This window comes from Artemia sp. Qi Xiang Cuo, chromosome 8 (genome assembly GCF_049724085.1).
Source record: "Artemia sp. Qi Xiang Cuo chromosome 8, ASM4972408v1, whole genome shotgun sequence".
Lineage (NCBI taxonomy): Eukaryota > Metazoa > Arthropoda > Branchiopoda > Anostraca > Artemiidae > Artemia > Artemia sp. Qi Xiang Cuo.
In genome coordinates, this window is record NC_142801.1 from 51,346,452 (window position 1) to 51,370,215 (window position 23,764).

The 23,764-nt window shown below is 35.6% G+C and overlaps 1 protein-coding gene across 3 annotated transcripts in view; it reads right to left on the reverse strand.

Annotated features, from left to right (window-relative positions):
• Positions 1–1,043: 1,043 nt before the first annotated feature.
• Su(fu) (suppressor of fused domain protein) overlaps positions 1,044–23,764 on the reverse strand; it is a 79,474-nt gene continuing 56,753 nt past the window's right edge. For 2 of the 3 annotated variants that reach the window (XM_089093564.1, XM_089093565.1), the window contains exons 8-10: positions 19,615–19,761; positions 14,743–14,953; positions 1,045–6,412 (exon numbers count right to left, since the gene is read on the reverse strand). In XM_089093564.1, the coding sequence (XP_088949690.1) occupies positions 6,332–6,412; positions 14,743–14,953; positions 19,615–19,761 (439 nt within the window). In that variant the 3' untranslated portion in view covers positions 1,045–6,331. Of the gene's footprint in view, positions 6,413–14,742; positions 14,954–19,614; positions 19,762–23,764 lie in introns of all 3 variants that reach the window. The other variant, XM_089093566.1, reaches the window with a different exon arrangement.

Here is a 23,764-nt window from a genome sequence, read left to right on the forward strand (position 1 = left end):
GCCAGGAAAGCACTGTTTCAATCCCGGGGATAGGGATGGGGGAAGGAGCTTATGACAGAGTGGAGACTCCTAACACTTCCCACATGACTGAAACATCTCCAGCCTTTTATACCCAACCTATACTCGGCAGGGCATTTGCTATATTCATAAGCCAGATTATATTACAACTTTACCAATAAGAAAGGGATGAGTAAAAGAAGCAAAAAAGCAAATATCCCAAAATTGAATGCCTAAAAGACCCACATTTTTCTCCAAATACCATCAAGTTATTTAGAATTTATTAAGTGGATCTTAGGGTTCTTTTAAGTCGAACTATAATTCAAGTACTCTCCTTCTTTCTCAGAAGAAAATAAATAACTATTTATGCTGAGCGACTGGGGAAATTCAGCTCAAACTATTATTAAAGCAACATATTTATTTAAAAATAAAGAACCCCGCTAAGAACCCTGTTTTCAAGACAAGAACTGTAAGAGGGAGAGTTGATCTTCACAACTTAAGACGATGTTTCCACTCGTTAAATTCCCTTCTTAAGCCAGTAGAACATATTTTCGTAAATGAGGGCTAAAAATTAAACTCTACTAACCCCCACCGCCATTTACTTCCGAAGTTTAAGATTCCAAAAGAGAAAGATGAAAAGAGCAAAATCCATTAGGGATTATACCCTGCGCGTGAAGTTGTATACCCTGCGTGTGAAGTTGTAAACGTGCATGGCACAAATAGTTATGATTATTAGAATAGATGATTGTTCTTAGAATTTTTCGTAAGGGTTCTTTCACACTACGCCGTAGAGCATTTTGTGAAATCGTAACTGAAGATTTTACATTACAGTTATAATCCTACGGAGCAAATTTTTCTATATCATAGGCAGTGCTTATATTTTACCTCTACTCAGAATTTTACGTTTTGTGAGTCTATGTTACGTTATGGAAAAGTCAAAAGCATAAAAATGGAATTTCTGAATGATTTATTAATAAATGTCGAAATAAATAAGTAACCTTTCCATAGAAAACCATTCACGCTTGATCCGAGTTTGAATTTCCATAGGCATTCTACATTTCTAATTTTTGAATAGTTTGCTTACGATAATTGTGGTGAGAACGTAGCATAACTTAACCACTTTGCATAGAAAATTCCTTACGTACTTATTGATTGTGATTATCCCTCAATTTTCCTCCTAAAGATGTTTCATTATGAATTTTTCAACGTAATAAAATTTCAAAGCTTTCAAACTAATAATACTTCCAAGTCAAAAAAGGAAAAAAGCTAATAATTCAATTTTACAAAAAACAAAAACAAGAATAAACATAACTATACTACATACGTAATTTCCAAGTATTTTTTAAGAAACCTTTCAAAAACTCAAGATAATCCTTCAAGAATTTAAAAATTTCTTAAATTAAAAAGCTGTTTCGAATTGATTTCTATTAGTTAGTAATCGACACTGTTTTTTATTGGTTAATAAAATGAAAATTTGTAAAGCTTTTTTCGGTTTATCTCCTTGAGAATCAAGATATCGGCTTGCTATTTATGCTTTAGACAAAATTTTGCAACAAGTTCTGATAATGGCCCTTTTGACCACCTGGATGCATACAGCTTCTTTTGTTTCGTTTCAACATCTTCCTCACCATTCCCTGAAAGTTCCCTGAAACATCGTAGATACGCCTTTTTGATAACCTGGATGCTCTACGTGTCCTTTGGTTTATTTCAAAATCTCCTCAGTATTCCCAGAAAATATCAACTAAAAACCCTAAGCCGTTCCTGAGATATTGCAGATACTGCCTTTTGATAACCTGGATGTCCATAGTATCGTTTGATTTAGTACAACATTCCATACAAGTTTAAAGTAACAGGCCTACCCTTGCATACTGCAGAAACGCTCTTTTGACAAACTACATGCAGATAAGGTCTTTTGACTTAATTCAACATTTCCTGAAAGTTCCAACTTGAGACTCATCTGCGTTTCTGAAATATCGCAGAAATGCCCTTTTGATAAGCTCGATGCACACCGCGTCTTTTAATTTAGTTCAAAATCCATCTCAACATGCTCTTAAAAATTGACATAATACCCTTAGCCGTTCCTGAGATATTGTAGATAAATACGCCCTTTTGACAACATGGAAGCTCATAATGTCTCTAGATTTAGTGCAGAATGTTCTTAAGTTTTAACTTGATACCCTTAGCCTTGCCTGAGACATTGCAGGTACGCCTTTTTGACGTACTTGCAATATCTTTGAGCGTATCAGATAAGTTAGCACATAGCTCCTGCGCCTGGAGAGTACGGAGAGGGAGAAAGGGGTCAGTAAACAGAAAAGTAATTTTCTAAGCCCTGATATCTGAATGAGAGGGTGGATCCTTGAGACCAATCTCAGATCAGGGAAGGATTTTCTCTTCTATATGGTTTTATCTCAATGTACCGTTTTCTAGGATTCTATTAATATTATAAAGTGGGACCTCATACATTGTAGAAATTACCACCAAGTATTACAATGTTAAATAAATAATTAAAAATAAGCACTGATTGATAACAAAATCGTCCATTGGTTATAGGGTAGACTGAAAATAGATTTAATTAAGTAAAACTAATAAAAAACAAACCAATAAATGGGTACGTACGCATAAATTTATTTCGAAAAGGTGAGAAAAATTAAAGAAGATTGTTGGAAAAATTATGAAAATCTTAATTTTTTTGGGAGCTAGGTTCAAAGGCACCGTACGTAATTGCCTGCATCCAAACGGAGCTAAATCTACCAATAAAACTAGCTAAACATAACATTTTAAAACTAAATACAACTAAATGGGGTGAAATAATAAATAATTAACACAGAGATAAAGGGGTAATATGTCTGGTCAACTAGGAAAAACTTAAAAAAGCTGCATGAACAGGTTTTTTTTTTTGAAAATATTTTTCCGCTCGTAAAAAAGTTGATTAGTTTTTATTTTTACTATTAACAAGAGTTTCAAAGAGAAGTTATAGATAACATCCAGCAAGTGAACAAAAAACTTGTTGCCAACAACTTCAATCAACAAATTTGTTTGCACATGTGCACAGCAATCACCGACTATCGTTGAATGCTGAAGACAATCACCGGCAAAAAAAAATCTTTCTTCATCGATTTTCGTCAAGTGATAAAAAAAAAACAAAAAAAAAAAAAAAACCAAGAAAACACACACACAAGCAAATAAAACATGATAAACAGATGGCTAAATTTTTCATTTGAAGAGTGATGAAGGATTCCTTTTGTATTAAAAATTCATTTCAATTTTATACATTTTTTTTAAATCTTTTTAAACTTCAGGGAATTTATATATATTGGCGTTTTGTTTGAATTTTCATTCCAAATCATGCGCTTCCACACATTTTAGAGATCGTAAATGCTTTTATTTACACACTTGTCCACAACAGATCAAATATCCTCCAAACAAAAGCCTAATATCCCAGTCTAATCACAGGTCGTAATTTCAAGTTCGAAAAAACCTCGTATCTTCAGGGCTGGTGCGTTTGTATTAAATGTGTTTTGCCAATTTGGGCCAGAATGGTTCAGCCTGTCACTCCCCTGGAGCATAGGCCCCCTACCACCCATACCCATAGACATGGGCGTAGGCAGCATATTGTCTGGGGGGGGGGGCAGTCGATAGTGTGATGGAGTTTTATCAACTGCTTTTTCCAAACCATCTGCTTTTTCAGCCATATCTAATGCAAATTTGAAGGTCTAGGAGGGGGAAGGGTAGCTGCCCCCTCCCTACGCCCATGCCCATAGAGTAAATTCCAGGCAGACAGGGATTAATCCCTACCCACTGTTACATTGTAATTTTGGGCAAAAAAAAAGAAAAAAAAGAAGCCACATTTTCGGTTGAGATAACTGCAAGCCTGTGATGCATGTAGCCACGTTTTTCAGAAGAATTAGAAGCGTCCATACTCCCTCAATACGAGCCTCTTTTACGCTAGCTTTCAGCGTAGGATTTTATGGCTAACAGTATTTTTTTCGTTTTATACACAGACACATATTTTGCAGTTTGACTCCAAAAAACTGAGAGTGTTAACACTGAATTTATGGAAATGCCTAAAGAAGTCGTTTAAGTCGATTAGATCTAATTTAACGTCTTTAATAACGACTTGACCTAATAACTTTTCATCTTAGAGCGTCTATGCTTTACAATTTTAAATTATCTGCGAAGAATAACGCTTGATATTCACTAAAAAGAGCTGATAATCGTTCACGTACACACTCTTAAAACTCCCGAGAAAGTACTACGTCGGCTTCGTTGTTAACATCTCATGAAATATAATGGCGGAACGCCAAGATCTACACGAGACGACTTTTTGTTCTAAATACATATTTTATGAAGATGGACCAAGAAGAAAATTTTCAGTTCCTAATCCTAAAGTTTTCACGAGGCGACATTTTCCAGATCAGTCATGATCTTATGACATGAGATCATGTCACGACATGATCTCATGAAATGACAAGATCTCATGAGATCATGATCTAAAAAGTATACCCCTTCCCCTCTTTGCTCCTAAGCGTATAAATGATCTTCAACTTTAAAATTACCCCTTTTGCTACAATGAGAAGACTGCTACCCCGTAACACTAATTCTAAATACTTGGTATTAATACAGCCCTAAGGTAAGAACCACTATAAAATTTGGATCGAAACTGCTCTTTTTGAGACTTCCTTCCTCCACGCAAACAAAAAGACAAACTGACTCCTTACTTAAAATTATTGCAAATAAACAATGTGAAAGCGGGTCGGCCCACTTGAACGAAGTTCTCAAATGTTGCCAATAAAAAATTCCTACTTAAGCGCCATGACCTTTATACATTCTGAGCCACTTCAACCACGATACTGAGACTCACAGTGAGACTCAGCTGAGTGAACTCGTATCCTTTCTTTCATGAAGAGCAGCATTTTACATGTCATTACTCAGCTTTATACTTACTTCCAATTGCATTTGAGGTAAATTAGTAAGCGAATAGGCAAATTTTTTACTTCTAATTTTCCTACTCAATGCGGTATGCCTTTAAAAACAGAAGAGTAATCCATTCCACAGTTCCTCGTATTACCTGGCACATCAGAGGAGAACGGAATACAATTAGACACAGCATCGAATATTCCAGCAATACTGAGCAAAACTAAGGAGATTATTTCGCAACGTTTTACATAGTTTTCAGAACTACCTGTAATTTTTATGATAAGTTAAAAAATGGTAGCATTCACATAAAATAAGCAAAAATATACCCATCTTAAGTTACATGAAAAATCTCAAATAAATAAATGATACGGTGGAGCGATATTAAAGTATTTATGGTTAAAAAAAAAACTGAAAAAGAAACCAATCTAACGAAAAATGAATAAAATAATCCCTTTGAGAAACAGAGGGTACTATCTATTTATTTAAGGGTAAGCTAGTGAGGCTTGCAGCCGATAAATATAGAAACTTCAGTCACACTTAAAACCCCAAGGGAGGGGAGGGGGCTAGCCCTCACAGAAGCAGCATGACTACCTTAGCTTCATAGAAATGAATAACAATCGCTGTTTCCCAAGCTGAAAAAATTAAGGAGCTTATTTCTATTTTGGTCGATTAGCCTCATTTTCGGACTTATGTCAAAAACAATATTTTTGTTCTGTTTATATTCAAGCTAAAAACAAGTTTATGACCGTCTACTTCTACTTGAAGGTGAACGTCAATTTCAAAATAGAATTTGTGGCAAGCCTTCTCTTACGTCGAAGGCTGCCACAAACAAACGTAGTAGTTACGATACTACTACTACTACCGCTAACAGCTCACTGCAGCACGAAGCCGACTGACGCCGACACAGCTACGAACGCTCCTCCTCCATCCCAATCTATTCAGAGCATACAAACAAAAATGGTAGTATTCAAACAACACACTGATAAAATTGCACTGTCACTACAAATTTTCGACATTGTGGGGATCAGGAATTACGCCTAAAAAAATAATACACCGGAAAAAGTGACAGTTAAGTGTCCCCTTCTTAAATTTTTTGCCATTCAAAACTTGAGCATTTTCTTTCTGGCCTAGGAGATTTTTTAAATGTTATTTTGCATTTAAAAGTCTACTGACTTTGGGGGTTGAGTCAAATTAAAAAATTCGTCCGACTGGCACTTTGAAATAGTGTTCACTGAATAAGATAACACTTAATAACTAAATAATATTCACTAAATAGCTAAAAAGGCACTAAATTCTTCCAAAATTGAAAATTCCTCATTTCTACTTCATAAAAGCTGCCAAAAGTCTCACCTCACCTTCGTGAAGGTGCTAAAACCACTTTTCTATGGCTATAAAGTCAAATCAACATAATATTTTGTTATAAAAGCCACTTTTCATCAGGAACGATAGTAATGGCCAGTTTCCTTTCAGTCCAAACAAATGTTTTAGGAAGTTGAATCTGAAATACAAACGAGATAATGAATATGGTTAAAAAAGTAAAGAAGAAATAAAGAACTGAAATGCTGCGTAATCATCACAATATTTTTGTATCTTTTCTTTGGAAACAAATAGGTAAATTCAACATTATTTCTAGGTTAATTATAGAAAACCAGTTTCTTGAGAGCTACTTTGGTGTTTCTTATACAATTTTAAAACTAAAGTTGCGGCTAGAAAATTCTCAGGTATGGCTTATGCGCATTTATATATTCACCACTATCTTATCCGATTATCTTTATTGATTATAAATTCTTCTCTTGTGTTTTTTTCCTCTTTTTTATCCGTTGTTATTTCTGTTGTACTGTGTGGTGTATAAACAAACTAACCAGTTAAAAGTTCGGTACATCTTATAAATTTAGAGGTTGGGTTAATCCCCTCCCCAACTCCCAATTAACTTACCAGATCTTGAGACATAGATAATCAAAATATATTAAATAGCCATGAAGTACAAGTGGAAGATCATTACATTAATTTGAAGCAAAAAAGACATTATAATGAAAAAGACAAACAACTAAAAAACACGCTAAAAAAGGGGGCTAATGAGAGAAAACTGCCATTTGTCGCCAATTCAAGAACTAGGCAAGTTTTCTCAGGCTCGTAACTTTTCATGGGTAGGATTTAACTTGATGAAACTTATATATTTTAAATCAGCATAAAAATCCGGTTCTTTTGATGCATCTATTGCTATCGAAATTCCGTTTTTTAGAGTTTCGGTTACTATTGAGCCTGGTCGCTCCTTACTTACAGTTCGTAAGTAAGATTCCCTGGGGTTCGTTCTTTACTATCTCCAGTTACGAAAAGCCGAAGGCTTTTCCCTGTGTGTTCCTATCATAAGTTTACAATATAGCATATATTCGTGCCCTTAAGAGGGTAGAATCATGTTCAGGAGAAAAATTTTATGCTCAAAGAACTGTTAATTTCTTGCTGTTTAACCTGCAATAACTAATCATAGGTGCAGACAATTAAGAATTTTATGCGTACTATCAACAAATCTTTCTTACGTGTATATGGGACGAGGGGATTGATACCTACTAAAGAACATAAATTTTGTCTTGTCACCTTATATTACATCAATCCTACCCAGTGGTTAGGAGGTTTGAGTCTCTCTTACACAAAGTAATTATTACTATACATTCCTACAGGCAAGACCTAGTCCAGGAGGGGAGGGGGTTATAAATCCCACCCCCGAAATTTCTGTTTGGTTCGTCAAACATAGAAAAATATATATAAATTTTTGACTTCTACTTAAAGATAGAAGTCAAAGACAGCCCCAAGTTTTAAGACAATGACAATATACATTAAACGTAAGTATTGTTGATAATAGTAGAAACGTCAATCAATCAATAATAGAAACATGGTAGTAGCCCGTGTGGCAGGAATAGTCCTAGTCATAGTAAGATTAGTCTTTTCCCAAAATTCATGTTTTCTGAATCCGCCTCTTTATTTTACTCCAACCAACTTTATTTTCGGTTCATCTTTAAATTGACGTGGTTTTATACATCTTACTTTATACAGCTGGCAAGTGTCCATAGCTCCTAGTCAATTACTAATCTTTCTATTCTTTCGAATACAATACTTACGAATTACTAATACTTTCGATCAGTCATTTAGTTTCACATCCCCACAAGAGAGTATACAGTTTTTTTTATTATGTCATTCACGAATTTGTTCGTGAAGCTTTCAAAGAATTTGTTCAAGAAAGTAATCTTATCACAGGGACAAAAAGAACAGGATTGAGCAAATTTTGCGAGACTAGATGGATGGAGCATTTAAAAGCAATTAATTTCTTTAAGATGTTCACTATTATCTGTAAGGCTATGAGGGAAATCCAAGAACATCCTGATTCAGATTCGGGATTTTCAAGCAAAGCTCATTCTTTGCTATCTGCTAGGAAGATATGCAGTTTTGTTGCAGCTATGGTCACTGTAGGTAAAGTTTTTAGTCTGTCACACAATTTGTCAACATCTTTGCAATCAGAAACTACAGATCGCGTATAATTTCTGAAACACGCTGATAACCTAGCCCACAACAAAAAAGAGGCGGCTTGATTTTATAATTACATATTTACAGTGTTGTGACAATAAGGCTATCAACCTGGGAAATAAAACACCTTAATAACCATGTTTCTACCTAGGATAACCCCTTCAATCTGTGAACCTAAGCGAGTATTTCTCCTTAAACAGATTGCTTACAGTCATTAGCTTTCATTGAAGGGTGACAAATTTTACATAGTTTGATAAAAATACCCCGTTTTGTTTCACGGCTGGGGATAGAGCCTAAAGTTTCAAGACTTTTTTTTCGGAGGCGCAGATGCGAACTTCCAGTCTTGTGTTTATGCACCTCTTTTGTACAGATGATAACAAAATCCAAATAATTTGGCTTCAAACCGGGAAGCCTTTATCAACGTGAAAAAAAGTAGGAAGAAAAAAAACAAAACTAGTTCAAATAAATTAACACAAAGAAAAGAAAAGCACAAACGTAAAACAAGAAAGAAAGAAAAAGAGAGGGAGAGAGACAGAACTAATTCTTTTCCTTCAGTGAAGATACAAAAATATCTCAAAATCTACAGGAAGGAGGGGGGGACACCTTTAGAAATTTTGAAATCTCGAGGAAGGGCAAAAATCAAAGGGGGGGATGAGACAGGCTCTTTGGCTAGTATTTATTAGTATTAGCGAAAAGTAATAGCTACTTGGCTATTAATAGTATTAACTTTTACAGCTAGCTTTTATAAATAATAAGAGTTTATGTTAATGAATCGTAATTACGTAGTAGCAGCTCTCGTGGTTGGAGTGGTCGTAACAAGAGCAAGCATTGTAGGAGTAGTCTTGATCTGAATATTCGCGGTAGTATTCAGTGCGGTAGAAGTCGTAGTTTCACTTTTTTTGATTGGAGTAGTCATAGCATGTATAGTAACTGTAGAAGTCATGGTAATAATAGTAGCAGACGCGGACAAAAGAGTAATCATGCGGAAGAACCAGATGTGATTGAAGGAGTTTGGTAGTGGTAGTCATAAGGGGGGGGGGGGGGCATGGTAGCAGCAGTTGATAGGAGTGGTCATGTAAGGAATAGTTGTTGAAAGAATTGTCATAGTGAAAGTAATTCTGATAAAAATAGAAATGGGATAAATATAGCCAAACTAGCAATGATAGTAGCAGTAGGGCTGGATGCTTCCTACAAAGCTATAACTTAATTTATGCAAGTTGGATGCTTTCTGTAAAGCAATATTTTCCGTTAAGTGGTACTTAAAAGGGAAGAGAAGTCGGAATATTCGGACATGCCTACCTTTGGTCTAAGGATACTGTTTCATTCAGTTGCTATCTGGATTTCAAAGCGTGAACACATATTTAAACTGGTTTCTTTGAGCTTGAAAATATCATTAACTCAGTGATTACGGAAGTGTCACAATACTGTAAAGGATTTAAGTTACAAGTGACTTTTTAATTGGATATCACTTCATAATCATAGCATTGGCGGACGTGATTTTTGCAAGATATTGTTGGAAAGCGGGGGATTTAATTGCCCCCCTTGCGAGTAAGTTTTCGTTTCCTGCTTAATTTTTAATTAGTTTTGGAAGATCCTGTCCACTAAAGATAAGTCAACTTTCGAGCTTTTGAATAATTATTGTCATCATGGCAAGTTTCAGAAGGGAGATTTGGCGGTAGCTCAGTTCAAGGGATATCCCCTCTGGCCAGTCCGGATTGTTAACATAACTAACCAAAAAGAGTCTACGCCAAAATTCATTGTTTTTTGCTACGGGTCCCATGACTTTCAGACCGTGGTAGAAGCGAATCTTCTTTCATATAGTGGAAATTATGCAGAAGCTTTGAAAAAAAACGGCTAAGGGCGTAAATCATGCTTTCCGTGAGTGTGAATCTTGTCCTGATCTTTACTATCAGTTTCTGAAAAAGAAAACTGCGAAAGTCGCGGGTGCTGATTTAACTGCTTCGAGCGAAACATCTGCAATCCGAAATCAGCTTACTTTAGCACAAGATGAAGTTACAAAGCTTAAATTTGGCCTAGTTAAAGAAATAGAGAAAAAAGTTCAGGAAAAAGTTGTTTCCGTGACAGGAGTACCAGGCTCATCGCAACAAGCCGCTCTGAACCCTGAACTGATTGTTTCGGAAATTTATGGTTCGATCACGCTAGAATACAACGTAAAGTTTGAGAAAATAGAAAAACTGTTTTCATGCTGGATAGCCAGATTCAGTCATTAGAGCTTCGAGTGGCTACTATTGAGGAAAAGCTGGACGATTACGAACAGGAGCGTTTGCTTGATTCTTTGGTTTTTTTCGGAGTGAAGCAGGACCCTGTAAACAACCTGGGTACTACTGTTCTTGATATAGTGAAGAGAATGGGTGTAAATGTCCAGAAAGAACAGTTGTTGTCTGTGAACCGTTTTAGACTTCCGAACGCTGTCCGGAATATCCAGACACCTACGACTGTTGCGCCAGCTCTCGTTAAATTTGCAACTAAAGATACGGCGTATAATATTTTCAGAGCGAAATCAAAGCTGGCGAAATCAGGTGTATTCGTCACTGAATATCTTACAAAAATGAAAAAAACGATTTTTTAAGGTGCGAGAAACAGATATGGTGTAAAAAACGTGTGGTCCGATCGTGGCCATGCTTACAAACGTGAGCAAGGTGATAGCCACCCAACACGAATCTGCTCACTTGTTGACACTCTTTAGTGTTTTAATAAATGTTGATTTTTTGTGTTTTTTGTTTGTTTTATTTGTTTTTTCTTTCTTCTTTTTTTCTCTTTTTTTTTTTTTTTTTTTTAGATTAAGAGAAATTATTTTATTTCATTATTTATGTTTAATTATTTTTATTAATTTAATAGATTTATGCGTAATCCGCTCCGTATTGAAGATCATTTAGAGGCTCAAATTGGAAGTGATGATTTGCCTATTATGAATTCAAAGCCTCTTCGTGAGAGTTTTTATATATTGCCGTCGCAGGTTAGTGGAGACATGTCGCTGTGTCTTTGCACGTGGAATTGCCACCTTACTACGGGGTATTTAGATGTTCTGCAGATGATTGAGATATCTTCCTCAAAATTTGATATAATGGGTATTTGTGAAACTTTTTTGAGTTCTGACCAATCTCTCTCGGCTTTTTCTTTTCCAGGATATGATTTTGAGGTAAGGAACCGATCAACTATGAACCGAGGAGGCCTGGTATTTTTGATTAAGAAAACTATGAAGTATATGGTGAGGGAGGATTTGGGTGTATGGATAGAAGGTAAGATTGAAAGTTTCTGTTTGGAAATAGAAATTCAGAAAAGGAAGGTTTTAATTAGTGTGGTGTATAAGCCACTCAGTGCTCACCTGGATGAGTTTCTGGCAGGTTTTAGTGTTTTGATGATGTTGGCTTCGTCTATAAGTATGTATTTTTTTTGTATGGGTAATTTTAACTATAATCTTTTAGATATTTCTGGTGATAATTTTGATTTTTTTAATTATATGATTTCCAGTGAACTTTACACTTTAACTTGTCTACCTACCTGAATCTCTACTTATTCTGCGAACTTAATTGATAACGTCTTCGTGGGACCTAGCTATTTGAGTCAAAGCTATTCAGATGTGATAGTATATCCAGGCTCAGATCATCTTCCGGTAATTGCTCATGTGACGTGTCTTAGAAAACGACGTATCCCGGCTAAAAAAAATACTGATACGTGAGCTGAAAAAGCAAAATCTGAATAGCTTTGCCGAGGAGTTGAGCTGTATCAAGTGGGACTCGGTCCTGGGGATTTCTGGTGATTCTTCTCTAGCGTACAATCAGTTCATGTATATATTCCAACCGATTTATGAGAAAACATGCCCCTTGCGCTTGACAAAACAAAAGAGGGACGATCCCCGCAAGCCGTGGATTACGGAGGTAATAATAGACATGATAAAAAAAAAGGAACTTGTTATATGAGCAATATCTTAATATTCAGGATGACGCAGATTTTGCAGAGTTCAAGCGAGTTAGAAATAAGTTTAACAGTATGAGAAGGCAAGCAAAGAAGAAGTATTTTGAAAAAATGTTTTCTGATAGAAAGGGAGATACCAAAGCCACATGGCAAGTTATTAATGGGTTTATGGGAAATCAGAAAAGTAGTGAGTCGCCTTGCATTGATATAAACAGAAGTTATGTGATGGATAAAAATGTGGTCGTGACTCATTTTGGCCAGTTTTATTCTCAGGTTGGCTCGTCTGTTCAAGAGAGTGCAATGTTGGACAGGGGAAATTTTATTAGCGAGGAATTCGTGGACTCTCGTAGAGACACTGTTGAGTTCCAGTTTGAAAAGTGTACAAGTGATGAAGTGATTAAAATAGAGAAAAATATAAAACCGAATTCTGCTGGGATAGATGGCGTGACTCTGAGAACTTTTAAAGCTGTGTTAATGTATATACTACCATGTATTCTCCATATTATTAATTTATCTATGGAAACGGGGACCTTTCCAGAAGCGTTGAAGCAAGCTAAAGTTATCCCGTTTTACAAAGGGGGTGCCAGGTCGGATGCCGGTAACTGGAGACCAATATCGATACTGCCTTTATTGTCAAAAATTTTAGAAACAGTGATTCATCGCCGTCTATATGACCATGTCTCGAAACATAGCCTAGTCAGTGACACCCCCAATTCGGGTTCCGAAAAAGTTATTCCAATAGCCATGCTGCCATTTATCTTGTTTTTTTTGTAAATAATTGTTTAGTAAATGGTGAAATCCCCCTGAAACAGTATTTTTTGATTTTAGGAAAGCATTTGACACGGTAGATTTTAAAATTTTATTGCATAGATTAGAATGCTTAGGTGTTAAAGGAGTGAGTTTGAAGTGGTTCGAAAGTTATTTGTGTGGGAGGTCTATTAAAGTGATGATTGATGATGCTTTTTCTTCCCCTTATCAAGTGTCGTGTGGTGTGCCACAGGGATCGGTCCTTGGTCCACTTCTGTATCTGGTTTATGTGGAGAGCATGAGGTTTTATCTTCCAGATTGTTGCTTAACGTCATTTGCTGATGACACTGCAGTTACGTTTTCTAGTCTTTGTTTGGATAGTCTTGTGTCGAAAGTGAATTGTGTTTTGAGAAATTTCCATGTTTTTACTAGTTTGAGTTTGTTATCAGTAATTGTTACTAAGACTAATTTTGTTGTATATTCTAGATTAGGCAAGCCCAGTGATATTGATGGTAGAATTCTGTTTAATAATATGCCTGTAGTTCAAGTTCAAGAAATCCGGTACTTAGGTTTTTACATTGATCGTAATTTTTCGTGGAAACGCCACAGTGATGTTGTTGCCACAAAGGTTGCACGTGGCCTTGGAGCGATTCGTCGTTTTAAAATTTTGTTACCTCAGAGAGTTTAATTGCTTTTATACCATGCTTTGATCCACCCATATGCTTCACATGGCTTTTTGTTATGGGCAAGTAATTTTTATGTGAATTTTAAACGTGTTCAGACTCTTCAAAATAGAGCGATGCGTCTTATTGGTGGGTATGTTGAAGGTGTAAATAACACTTCAGCTTGCTTCAACAAGTTGCAAGTGTTGAATGTAGGACAGCTACGAGATTACCAAATAGGAATTTTTGCTTATCAATGCTGGAATGATGTTAGTCCCAGAGGTTTTTCGTGATTATTTTAATGACAATAGGTCTTTGCACCATTATGAAACTCGTCATGCTAGTGATTTCATTGTTCCGAATAGAAGTGGAACCAGGGCCGGCTTCCATACTAGATTTTCAGGACCTAATGTGTGGAACTCTCTTCCTGAGAGCATTTGGGCGGCTGAGCACCTGGGTTTATTTAAAAATAAATTTAAGAAATTTTTTTTCGGTCAAGGTTAATAGTTTTTTTTTTTTTTTTTTTTTTTTTTTTTTTTTATTATTATTATTTATCTTTATTATTATTATTATTAAATGAATTGATGAGAGATTGATTGATTTTTTTGTTGTTGTTTTGTAGTGTTTGTATGTAATTTGTGTGTGTTGTTTTTTAGTGTATGTACCCGCCCAGTCGCAAGTGCTGTTTTGTATCTTTCTTGGGGCGGGTATTGGCATATTTGTTAAATGTATTTTGATGTTAAATAAAATGAATTGAGCTGAATCGAACATGCTTTTGACAAACTTAACAATAACAAAAAGCATAAAACAAGAGGATTTACCCCGACTTGGCTAATGATGACTGATTTAAAACCAATGAAATGACAATATATTTTTTTTCTTTTGGGGGGGGGGGGTGGAGGGTTGTCATCCCTATCCCTCTCCTTGAATCCGTGCCCGAATGTCATTATTGTTCATTACTAACCGAATCAATGTTTAGGATCCTAAACTCAGCTTCCATTACTTCTAACAGCTCTTCATCAACCAGAATTTGAAGCCATCCGCCAGCCGCAGCGTATGGTTTTTCTCTCGTCACCATGCTGCCAATAACTGAGGGAGTGACAAAAGTGACAGCGTTGCTAGTCTCTGTATTGGCCGACTGAAACGTGAAATGACGTCCATGTCGCAGTCTTCCTCTACAAAATAACAAAAAATGCTAGGAAAATACCCAAAGTGCACCAAGATTACGTCTTAATTACGCAAATTAATTATTCATAATCGATCATATACTTATATATTATAATCTAAACCGGCAATGTAACTGCTTTTCACTCCTCTAAACTATTTGTTTTAGGGAGCTACTCGGTTTCGCAGCTGAATCGTTCAGTAAAGGTACGTCGTATTTGGTTTTGATCCATCATGAATGACAGTTCAGCCCCGGCACCACGCCGGTGGATCGACCGAACGCTGCTGAAAAGAGGCCCGGTCGACCGCCACCGAAGCGTCGCAATAGCGCCGGCAGAGGCGGCGGCGTTCGGTCGACTTTAAATTAATTTTGCAACAATTCTTTATTGCGTCAACCGCAAAGTCGGAGCTTTTCTTTCTCGTGTGGTTTAGTATTTCGATTTTCCTAATTAGAAATAGAGCAAGGCTTGCACTATCCCCGAATTTTCGGGTATTTCTCCGAAAATCTATGCGTCACCCCGAAATGAAATCTGGCTCCCCGAATCCTCGAAAATCACGTAATCACGGTGCCACCCCTAGCGATTTATCACCAGTGACTTTCCCTGCCAAATATTACTTTGCATACCACAATTCTTCACTACTCTCTTGTTCGTTAATTTTCGTCTCTTTTGTTACTTTGCATAAAAACCAGACAGATGCAATATGCAATTGCAAATATTGCAATACACACAGTTCTTCATATGTTGACAAAAAAAGTATCGTCTTTATGAAACGAGTTTAAATCATTTTGATGCAATTTCCCAATCGCTATTTCTTACATCATTCGTAGTCAAGAATTATATTTTCAAGTTGAATAGAATTATAGAACGCATTCACTACTATACAGCTTCAGGCTTCAGTTGGATTTTGAAATTGACAGCCGACAGATTGATCCTACAGCTGAATTGTAAGTTTGCAGAATTTTTTTTTCTTTTGCTGTTTTTAGATAAGATTTTCTTAATGTTTAATACTCAACTGTTGAATGCCTGATAGAAAGTATAATCTTCTTTCTGAAATACTTTACCCCCCCCCCCCAAAAAAACAACCTTCAATTGAGACAAAATTTAGCTATAGGCTAAGCTATGTACAAGGTTCGGGAATTAAAGATTTAAACGGAAGTTACCCCAAAAATATTATTCATAAATAAATTTTAAATTATTGCCTATAGGGGGTGGGGGATAGGGCGCTATCATTTTTAAATGATAATACCTCATTTTTTTTTTATTGAAAGCAGGGATGCCAAAGATAATTATTTTTTTCATTTAAAGTAGAGACGGAAGAAAATAATATCAAATTCCCTGGGAAACCATTGAAATATTTTGATAGACCCAGGGCCCCCATTGGGACTTGTTCATTGTCTTGGGTATTTTGCAATTTCTCATGGGCTACTGGCCTAATTTGGCTTTTGTGCGTGCTCACTTTTAATTAGATTCTTTGGATCTTATTGAATGTCATGGTGAATCTATGGCCCAGTTTTCCAATAATTTGAGGTTTGTTGTCTTTGACACCTTTACTCATACCCTCAATTTTTTTTTCCAAGGAACACTAAGCTGTTTAACATTATTTTGCGTATTTGTTTGAACCATAGTGACCTACTTAATTATTAAGTAATTTTTTTTTTCTAATGTTAGGCTGAGACGGTATCCTATCAAAGTGGTATCCAGAGGGGGGGGGGGAGGTATTACATTTAAATGATAATATCTCGAAATTTTTTATTGAAAGCAGGGATGCCATTTTTTTTTTTAATTTAAAGCAGAGACGGCATCCTATCAAGGTGGTATCCAGAGGGAGGGGGGGTAGTGAGCTATCTTATTCAAATGGTAATACCTAGATTTTTGTTTTAAAGCAGGGATGCCAATGAGTTAATTATTTTTTTTATTTAAAGCAGTGCCGGTATCCAATCAAGATGGTATCTAGAGGGGGGGGGGGGGCATAGGGAGTTATTATATTTAAGTGATAGTACCTTGATTTTTTTATTTTTCTTATTGAAAGCAGGGATGCCAAAAAGTGGAAAAGTTGACAAAAATTAACAAGATTTTCGTGAGTTATACTCGATACAGCACTTGTATAGTTTTATCGTCCAAAGGGAAAGGGACATATCCGTCCAGCCCGTTTTTTTCTTATTGATGAAAAGGGTTTACTTTGCAAACATTCATTCATAAGTACCAGGCAGATTCACACTAAAACGAATTGGTGTGACGAAAGCGATATCGACATCCCCACCTAACGTTGCGCTCGAGTGACAATGGCGCCCTTGATCCATTGTCCAAGTTACATTAAAAGGCCAGGTCATAATGAAAGCTTTCAATTTGGGAGGTTCAAGGAGGAGTCTTTGACAGTCTTATGACCTCAGGGTACTAGATTTTGCAACTTTCTTACGCATCTAAAGTGGTTTAAAAAATTCGATCACCCCACAAATGATTACCAAAAATATGCACAAATATAACAAATGTAACATTTGTAATATTATAACATTTTTTTCAAAGCTTTGAAGAAAAGCAAAAAAGGCTAAATACCCCTAACTACGCTTGAAAGCTACTTTAAAAGAAACTCTTTGGAGATTTCCATGGACATGACCATAGCAGAAGCTTTGAGCCTGGGTCAAAGAGGATTGACCCAGAATCAAAGAGGAGTCTGAGTATTTTGACCATAGGTGACTTATTGTTGCGACTTTCTTAAATTTGGTAATTTTTGTGAGCATTTGGAAATCAAAGCTTAAACTCAAGAACTGCTACTAAGTGTCCTAACATTTTGCTTGGATTAAAAGTGACCAACTAGGAAGAAAATCTCAACATCTTCCTGGAGTTACTTCAGTCTGCATATTATTTCATTTCATTACATTTAGAACGGATGAGCTTTTCATTTTTTACCAGAAAATAGCTGACATTTAATTTTTCTTCATATCGAATTAACAATTAAGCGTTTTTTGTTTCATTGTAATTGAAGTGTTCTCATTTGAAAGGTTCATCATTTATTATTCAATCTGATAAAGTTACTCCTTTTACATGCAGTTTATAATTTGACTTATATTAGGTATTTATGAGTTTATAATTTATAAAAGAATAATATCCAAAAGAGCAGCCAAAAGCAATAAAAAAGCAGCAGTTCAGCCTTAGCCTATATGACATATATTCTATAAAGAAGCCAAAAAAAACTTTAAAATGCATTTTTTTTAAATTGTTATTAAAAACCAGTTTTTAATACAAGAAGTCTTTTTAGGAATCTAAAAGAGCATATAAACAATCAATATCAAAGTTGCCCATTTCAACTGTTTTAAAGGTGACAAAACAGATATAGGCAAAGGGCATTATGAAAAAATTTAGCTTCTAAGTTCAAAGTTATATTCAAAGTTTTTACCCAGATAGCTGACGAATTTTGTGATACGGTATTTGAATTTTTATATGCAGTAACGCTCGATGAAAAAAAACTAATAATTTTTATAATTATTTATGTTAAGAATACATAGCTAATAGATACTTCAACTACTCGTATTATGCAAGGGTTCTGAAACGCCAAAGACATTTCGTTTCTACCAGATTTCTACTTCTCTTGATGAATAACGAAGAAGATCAATTTCCAGCCAGCGACTTGTGAATTTTTGATCTCATGAATAGGCTCGAATCCGTTGTAAATTTAAGCTGTGATTTGAGAAAGACTGATGAAAACATTAATGTTTGAGGTCAACATTAATCGCGCCGGCGGCACGGTGGCAGCGCGCTGTTTTGGCTCCACAGCCGCCGGTCTTCCCTCATCGGCGCGGCGCCGGGGTTTAATGACAATGCTTGTCAGATTTATTTTAGGGTAGGAGATCAACCTACAGAGGCGCGGCGTCTCGAGGTTTTGTACTGCAATGAATAGTCAGCAATATCAGTTATAATATACAGAGGCATACCAAAATGCATTTTAATTTTACTCCGCTTCCTCTAGCACCATCTCGCTGGAAACGAGTCGATGTTATCAGTATATTTTGTACACTATTATGTATACTATTATACTAATACACTATTTGCATAAGGTACACTGCCTTTATAACAGTTCAAATAGGGATAAATCCTTTAATTAGACAGTGAAAAACAATGACAAAAATTCCGAATATTTCGATCACACATACATGTGATCGAAATATACGGAGTCTTTTTACCATTGTTATTCACTGTCTAATAAAAGGATTTATCCCTATTTGAACTGTTTTTGCAGGTCGGTGTATGAGGTTAGAAACAGCACACGGGTCTTATCTTGTGAAGATATAGGATACATTATTCAATTTACCTTATTATTTTCGCCATTGTAGGCGAATAAGTTTTAAGGAAGATTTAAAGAAAGAATCAAACATTTAAGTTGCATATCCCTTGTTCCCTTTTTGCCACCAAAAAGTGAATTACCAAAGTAAAGACAAGGAAAAATAACAGATCTAAAGAAAGGAAGAGAGAGAGAGAGGTATGATCTTAAATAACTTCTTCCACTTGTCCATTCTTTTTCTGATTGCATTACGCTCCAATATTGTTAATTAAACACTATGAAGTAAAAAAAAAAAAAAAAAAAAAAAAAAAAAAAAAAAAAAAAAAGACATTCGATTACGGTCGGGTATCCCTTGCCTATCTTTGCTACAGTCGACAAAATGATTAGTGCTTACCTTACAGCACAAGGGAGAAGTCCACCAGCTTCTGCGTTCATAGTGATACTAACACCAGATAAGTACCTTGAGGGTAGTAGTGGTTTGTCTAAAGATGTGGAGCAGCTTCCTACACTCCTATCTGACTTCATAGACCAGTTAGTGTCTCTATACAAAAAATTGAAAATATAATAAAATTACCCATATTTAATCAGGGTATTTCAACCCAAAAATATAACAGTGGTTCAACCATTCGATTCAAAATCTAATAATGAATTGATAATTCAGTCATATATTCCAATCAGGCCCGTATCCGGGATTTTTTCCGAGGGGGGGGGGTGCGAAAGATTTTTTTTTCGGGGGGGGGGGAGTACAAAAAACTTTAAAAACGCATCAAAAATTTGTTTATATTCATTTTTGTTACGTTTTGCGATTCGGATAAACATTTCAAGAGGGGGGGGGGTCTAACCCCTTACCCCCCTGGATACGGCCTTGATTCCAATGTATGGATTGCTCTTTAATTTGGGTCCCCAGATTATGCTTCCTAAATGTATATATTGTAAAACAAATATTCTCATTTCAGGCAGCCTTTATAAGAAGAAGGCAATTGCCTTAGACGCAAAACAAGATATTCCAGTGAAAATTACCACAAACTAAGCGGTTGGATCATTATTCATGAGATTACTCTCTTTGAAGAAGTACTACTAAATATAACATTTTCTTTGACCTAAATTCGTGTTTTCAACGTTAAATTTGAAAACTAATTCATCATTTTCAGCTTTTCTTTGAAGTTAACCTTCAATCTCGATCCTAAGTTGGAACTTTTGAAGAGTTGTCTCATTGCAGACATTACAACTTATGCTCTTTGTCTCCAAGTACAAGTGACTTAAGTCGCGCATATAAATTAAATGTCACTTTACAATTATAGTGTTATAGTATAGTATATATAGTATATTATATATGGTATAGGTCAACATAGCTATGCACGCTCCTGCTCCCTCCCAATCTATTCAAAGCCTCCCTCTTTACATCCTCTCAGGAAGTTCCATTCCCTTTAAATATTTTTTTACGACATCCTCCACCCCAATCGCACACGACCTACTTTCCATTTAGCCCTAGACGATTGGCCGAAAAAGACAACATTTGGCAATCAGAAATATAGAAATGCTCTTAATCAAAATCTATGAGAAACTAGAAATACTGGAAACTCAAGTAAGTGTTAATGAAAAAGGTGTGTGCTTTACGATTTTTTACTCTAGACTGCAATATTGTATGCAAGGCAAGTACTATTGGGGTTTTTAGATCTTTAATTGCACTGGGTATCTTTGTGCAGTCAGTTTTGTTGGTAGGTCTTAATTTTTATAAGAACCATTTTAAAGTAGCGTTGGGTTTGATTAATCGATATATCGATATTTTTACTTTCGATATTCGATATATCGATATTTCGGATCAGTTTTTTTGCTATCTCATGGATTTGCCGAAGTTCAGCAACGCAAATGGTAAATAAAGGGTGTTAAGTATAACTTTTTTTTCAAAATTCAAATAATATAAAATAAAAAAATAAAAAAAAACTTCGATTAAATGAATATAATAAAAACCCAGATTTGGAATTGTTCGGGCTCAGGAAAAGAGAAACATAAACTACTGGCTATTCAAAAACAGCAGCATGTCAATGTTTTTCCCTGAGAGTCGGTTCCGCCGTTCACTGATTCATCTGACCAGCCTTGGAAAACACTCTTTCAGAAGGGATACTGGTAGCGGACACAGACGTGAATTTCATTGCAACTTCGTACAGATGTTTTCGGGACCCCATAACACGAGACTTCCACCATTTGAATGGACAAGTTTCTCTTGAAACTGTTGGTTCCCTATTGAAAGTTTGCGGAGCCATGATATATTCGGCTGCTGTCGAAGCATGTCCTGCATTGACTATAAGGACTTCATCATGTAAACCCCACAAACTGGCTTGATTCTGCTATGACTGCATCGCAGGGACTGCGATGGTTCTTGTATCTTCTGATCGAGATTCAGCAGCCAGCAAGGCCAAATCTATCTCGTTTGCAATTTTGCCCTCAACTTGTAGAAGATCGTCAGGTGAAATATAAATTTTCTTGGGTCAAGATATATGGTAATTGCGACGGGTTTGACTTGACCAAGACTTATAAACCTACAATGCATTTTATTCAGCGAAGTCTTTTGAAGCTCATCAGCCACATCGGAGAATCCAACAAAATCCACCTGAACAAGGTGGGGTCTCAAAATCTTAGACAAAGGCAGGACTTTCGAGATGGGGGATAGCTTTTAGAGGAGAGCTTAATAGTTGCCTCTTCAAAGGATGTAAGCACTGCAATCGCGTTTGAAATAACACCCCAATCACTATCAGTGAGTATGAGGTTCCACTTTACCGAGAAGCGCAAGTTAACTTGCTACCAACTCTTTCGAAGCGTGTAGCCTACGCAACATAGTAAGAAATGAATTCCATTCACTAGTTAGATCAGGTTTTAATTTTTTGGTGCAAACATTGTCAATAGAGTTTTGAACATGCCGCAACTTGTCGGTAGCTACAACACTACGTCTGAAAAAGCTGACAATATTTCTAGCCTTTTGGACGAGAGGCAACAATTCAGCAGTATCGTTAATGCCACCCCCACATAAATTTAGAGTATGTGCGAAGCACAAAATATGTATCCATCCTGTAACTACTTGGGATGCAGCACCCTTTACGGCCCGAACTACATTTGCTCCATTACTAGTTACTACAGTAACAACCATTTCCTTGATCCCCACTTAGTGGCAATTTTCATAAGATGAGCCTTAAAAGGATCAGAAATATATGTATATTCTTTTCAGACTGAGAAAATTCACCCTGTCTGATCGACTAGTTTAGCGTTGATAACATTCAAAATCTGAACTTTTCATTATAACATCATTTGTTGTGAACTTTTCATTCTCATTGGTAATAATTCGCAAGTGTCTGACTCGGGAGCCGGAAGTGAATTCTTGCAAAAAAGATGACAGGGTAAGATGTAAGATATAAAATCAATTATAGATGAAAGAATTCAAGCCTGAAAAGAATCTCGAAGATGTATGCTGAAAATTTGCAGAATTTTCATATTGTGAATTTTCCGCGGGGAATATAGGGGGCTAGAGACCCCTAAAAAAAATAGATTTCGGCAATACATTTCGATATTCGATATCGATATTTGGTCCGATACATCAATATCGATATCAAATATCGCCCAACAATATTTTAAAGCACCAACAATTTAATTCTCTTGTTTCCTCCTAATCGTGAAGAATCTACATACTGTAGTATGATCTTGAACAGCCTAGGGTTGCAACTCTTTGGAATTTCCCCCCTGATTTCAATTCTGAACTTGTATTCAATTATAGTGTTACCTTCTTTGAGAGTAATGTTACCTTTTGAGGTACCATTACCCAATAACATTATATATAAATATATATATATATATATATATATATATATATATATATATATATATATATATATATATATATATATATATATATAATATATATATATATATATATATATATATACATGTAATTAACGAATCATATTATAGGATTTTTTTCCAAAACTTGGAATTCGTTGCAAGTGAATTTTTAAATTTTCTTAAATTCAGTGGTAGCTCTGTAACCGCAAAGCTAAGAATATTTAAATTCACTCATTTTTCATACTCGAGAGACGAATTTAGTTTCACACTAAAATAGATAGTACTATATTTTATACTCATACTCACTCATACATTTACTATATCCAACAACTCATTTTTTAAATTGTTTTATAATCCAAATTATTGGATAAACAAACTCTATTTCAAATTAATTTGAGCGGCGATATGGTAGGTAACATTTTTTGTTGTACTGATTAAAATTAACTATGTACTTATTTACTCTACATCATTCATTACAAATTATAATGAAATTTGACGTTTTACTTTATTTTAACTATTTACTTATTATTAACAATTGACAGTTTTGTCTGCAACTTATTTGTTTCAGAAATCAATTCCTATCTAGAGACTAGCAAAATCAAATTTCAAAAGAACAGGAGTAATAAGATATCCAAGCTCGGCGAAAGAAAAAAAAAATTAAGCAACGCAACTTAAAACTCAAAATGGAAAACACAACATTAAAAGAGCATTGG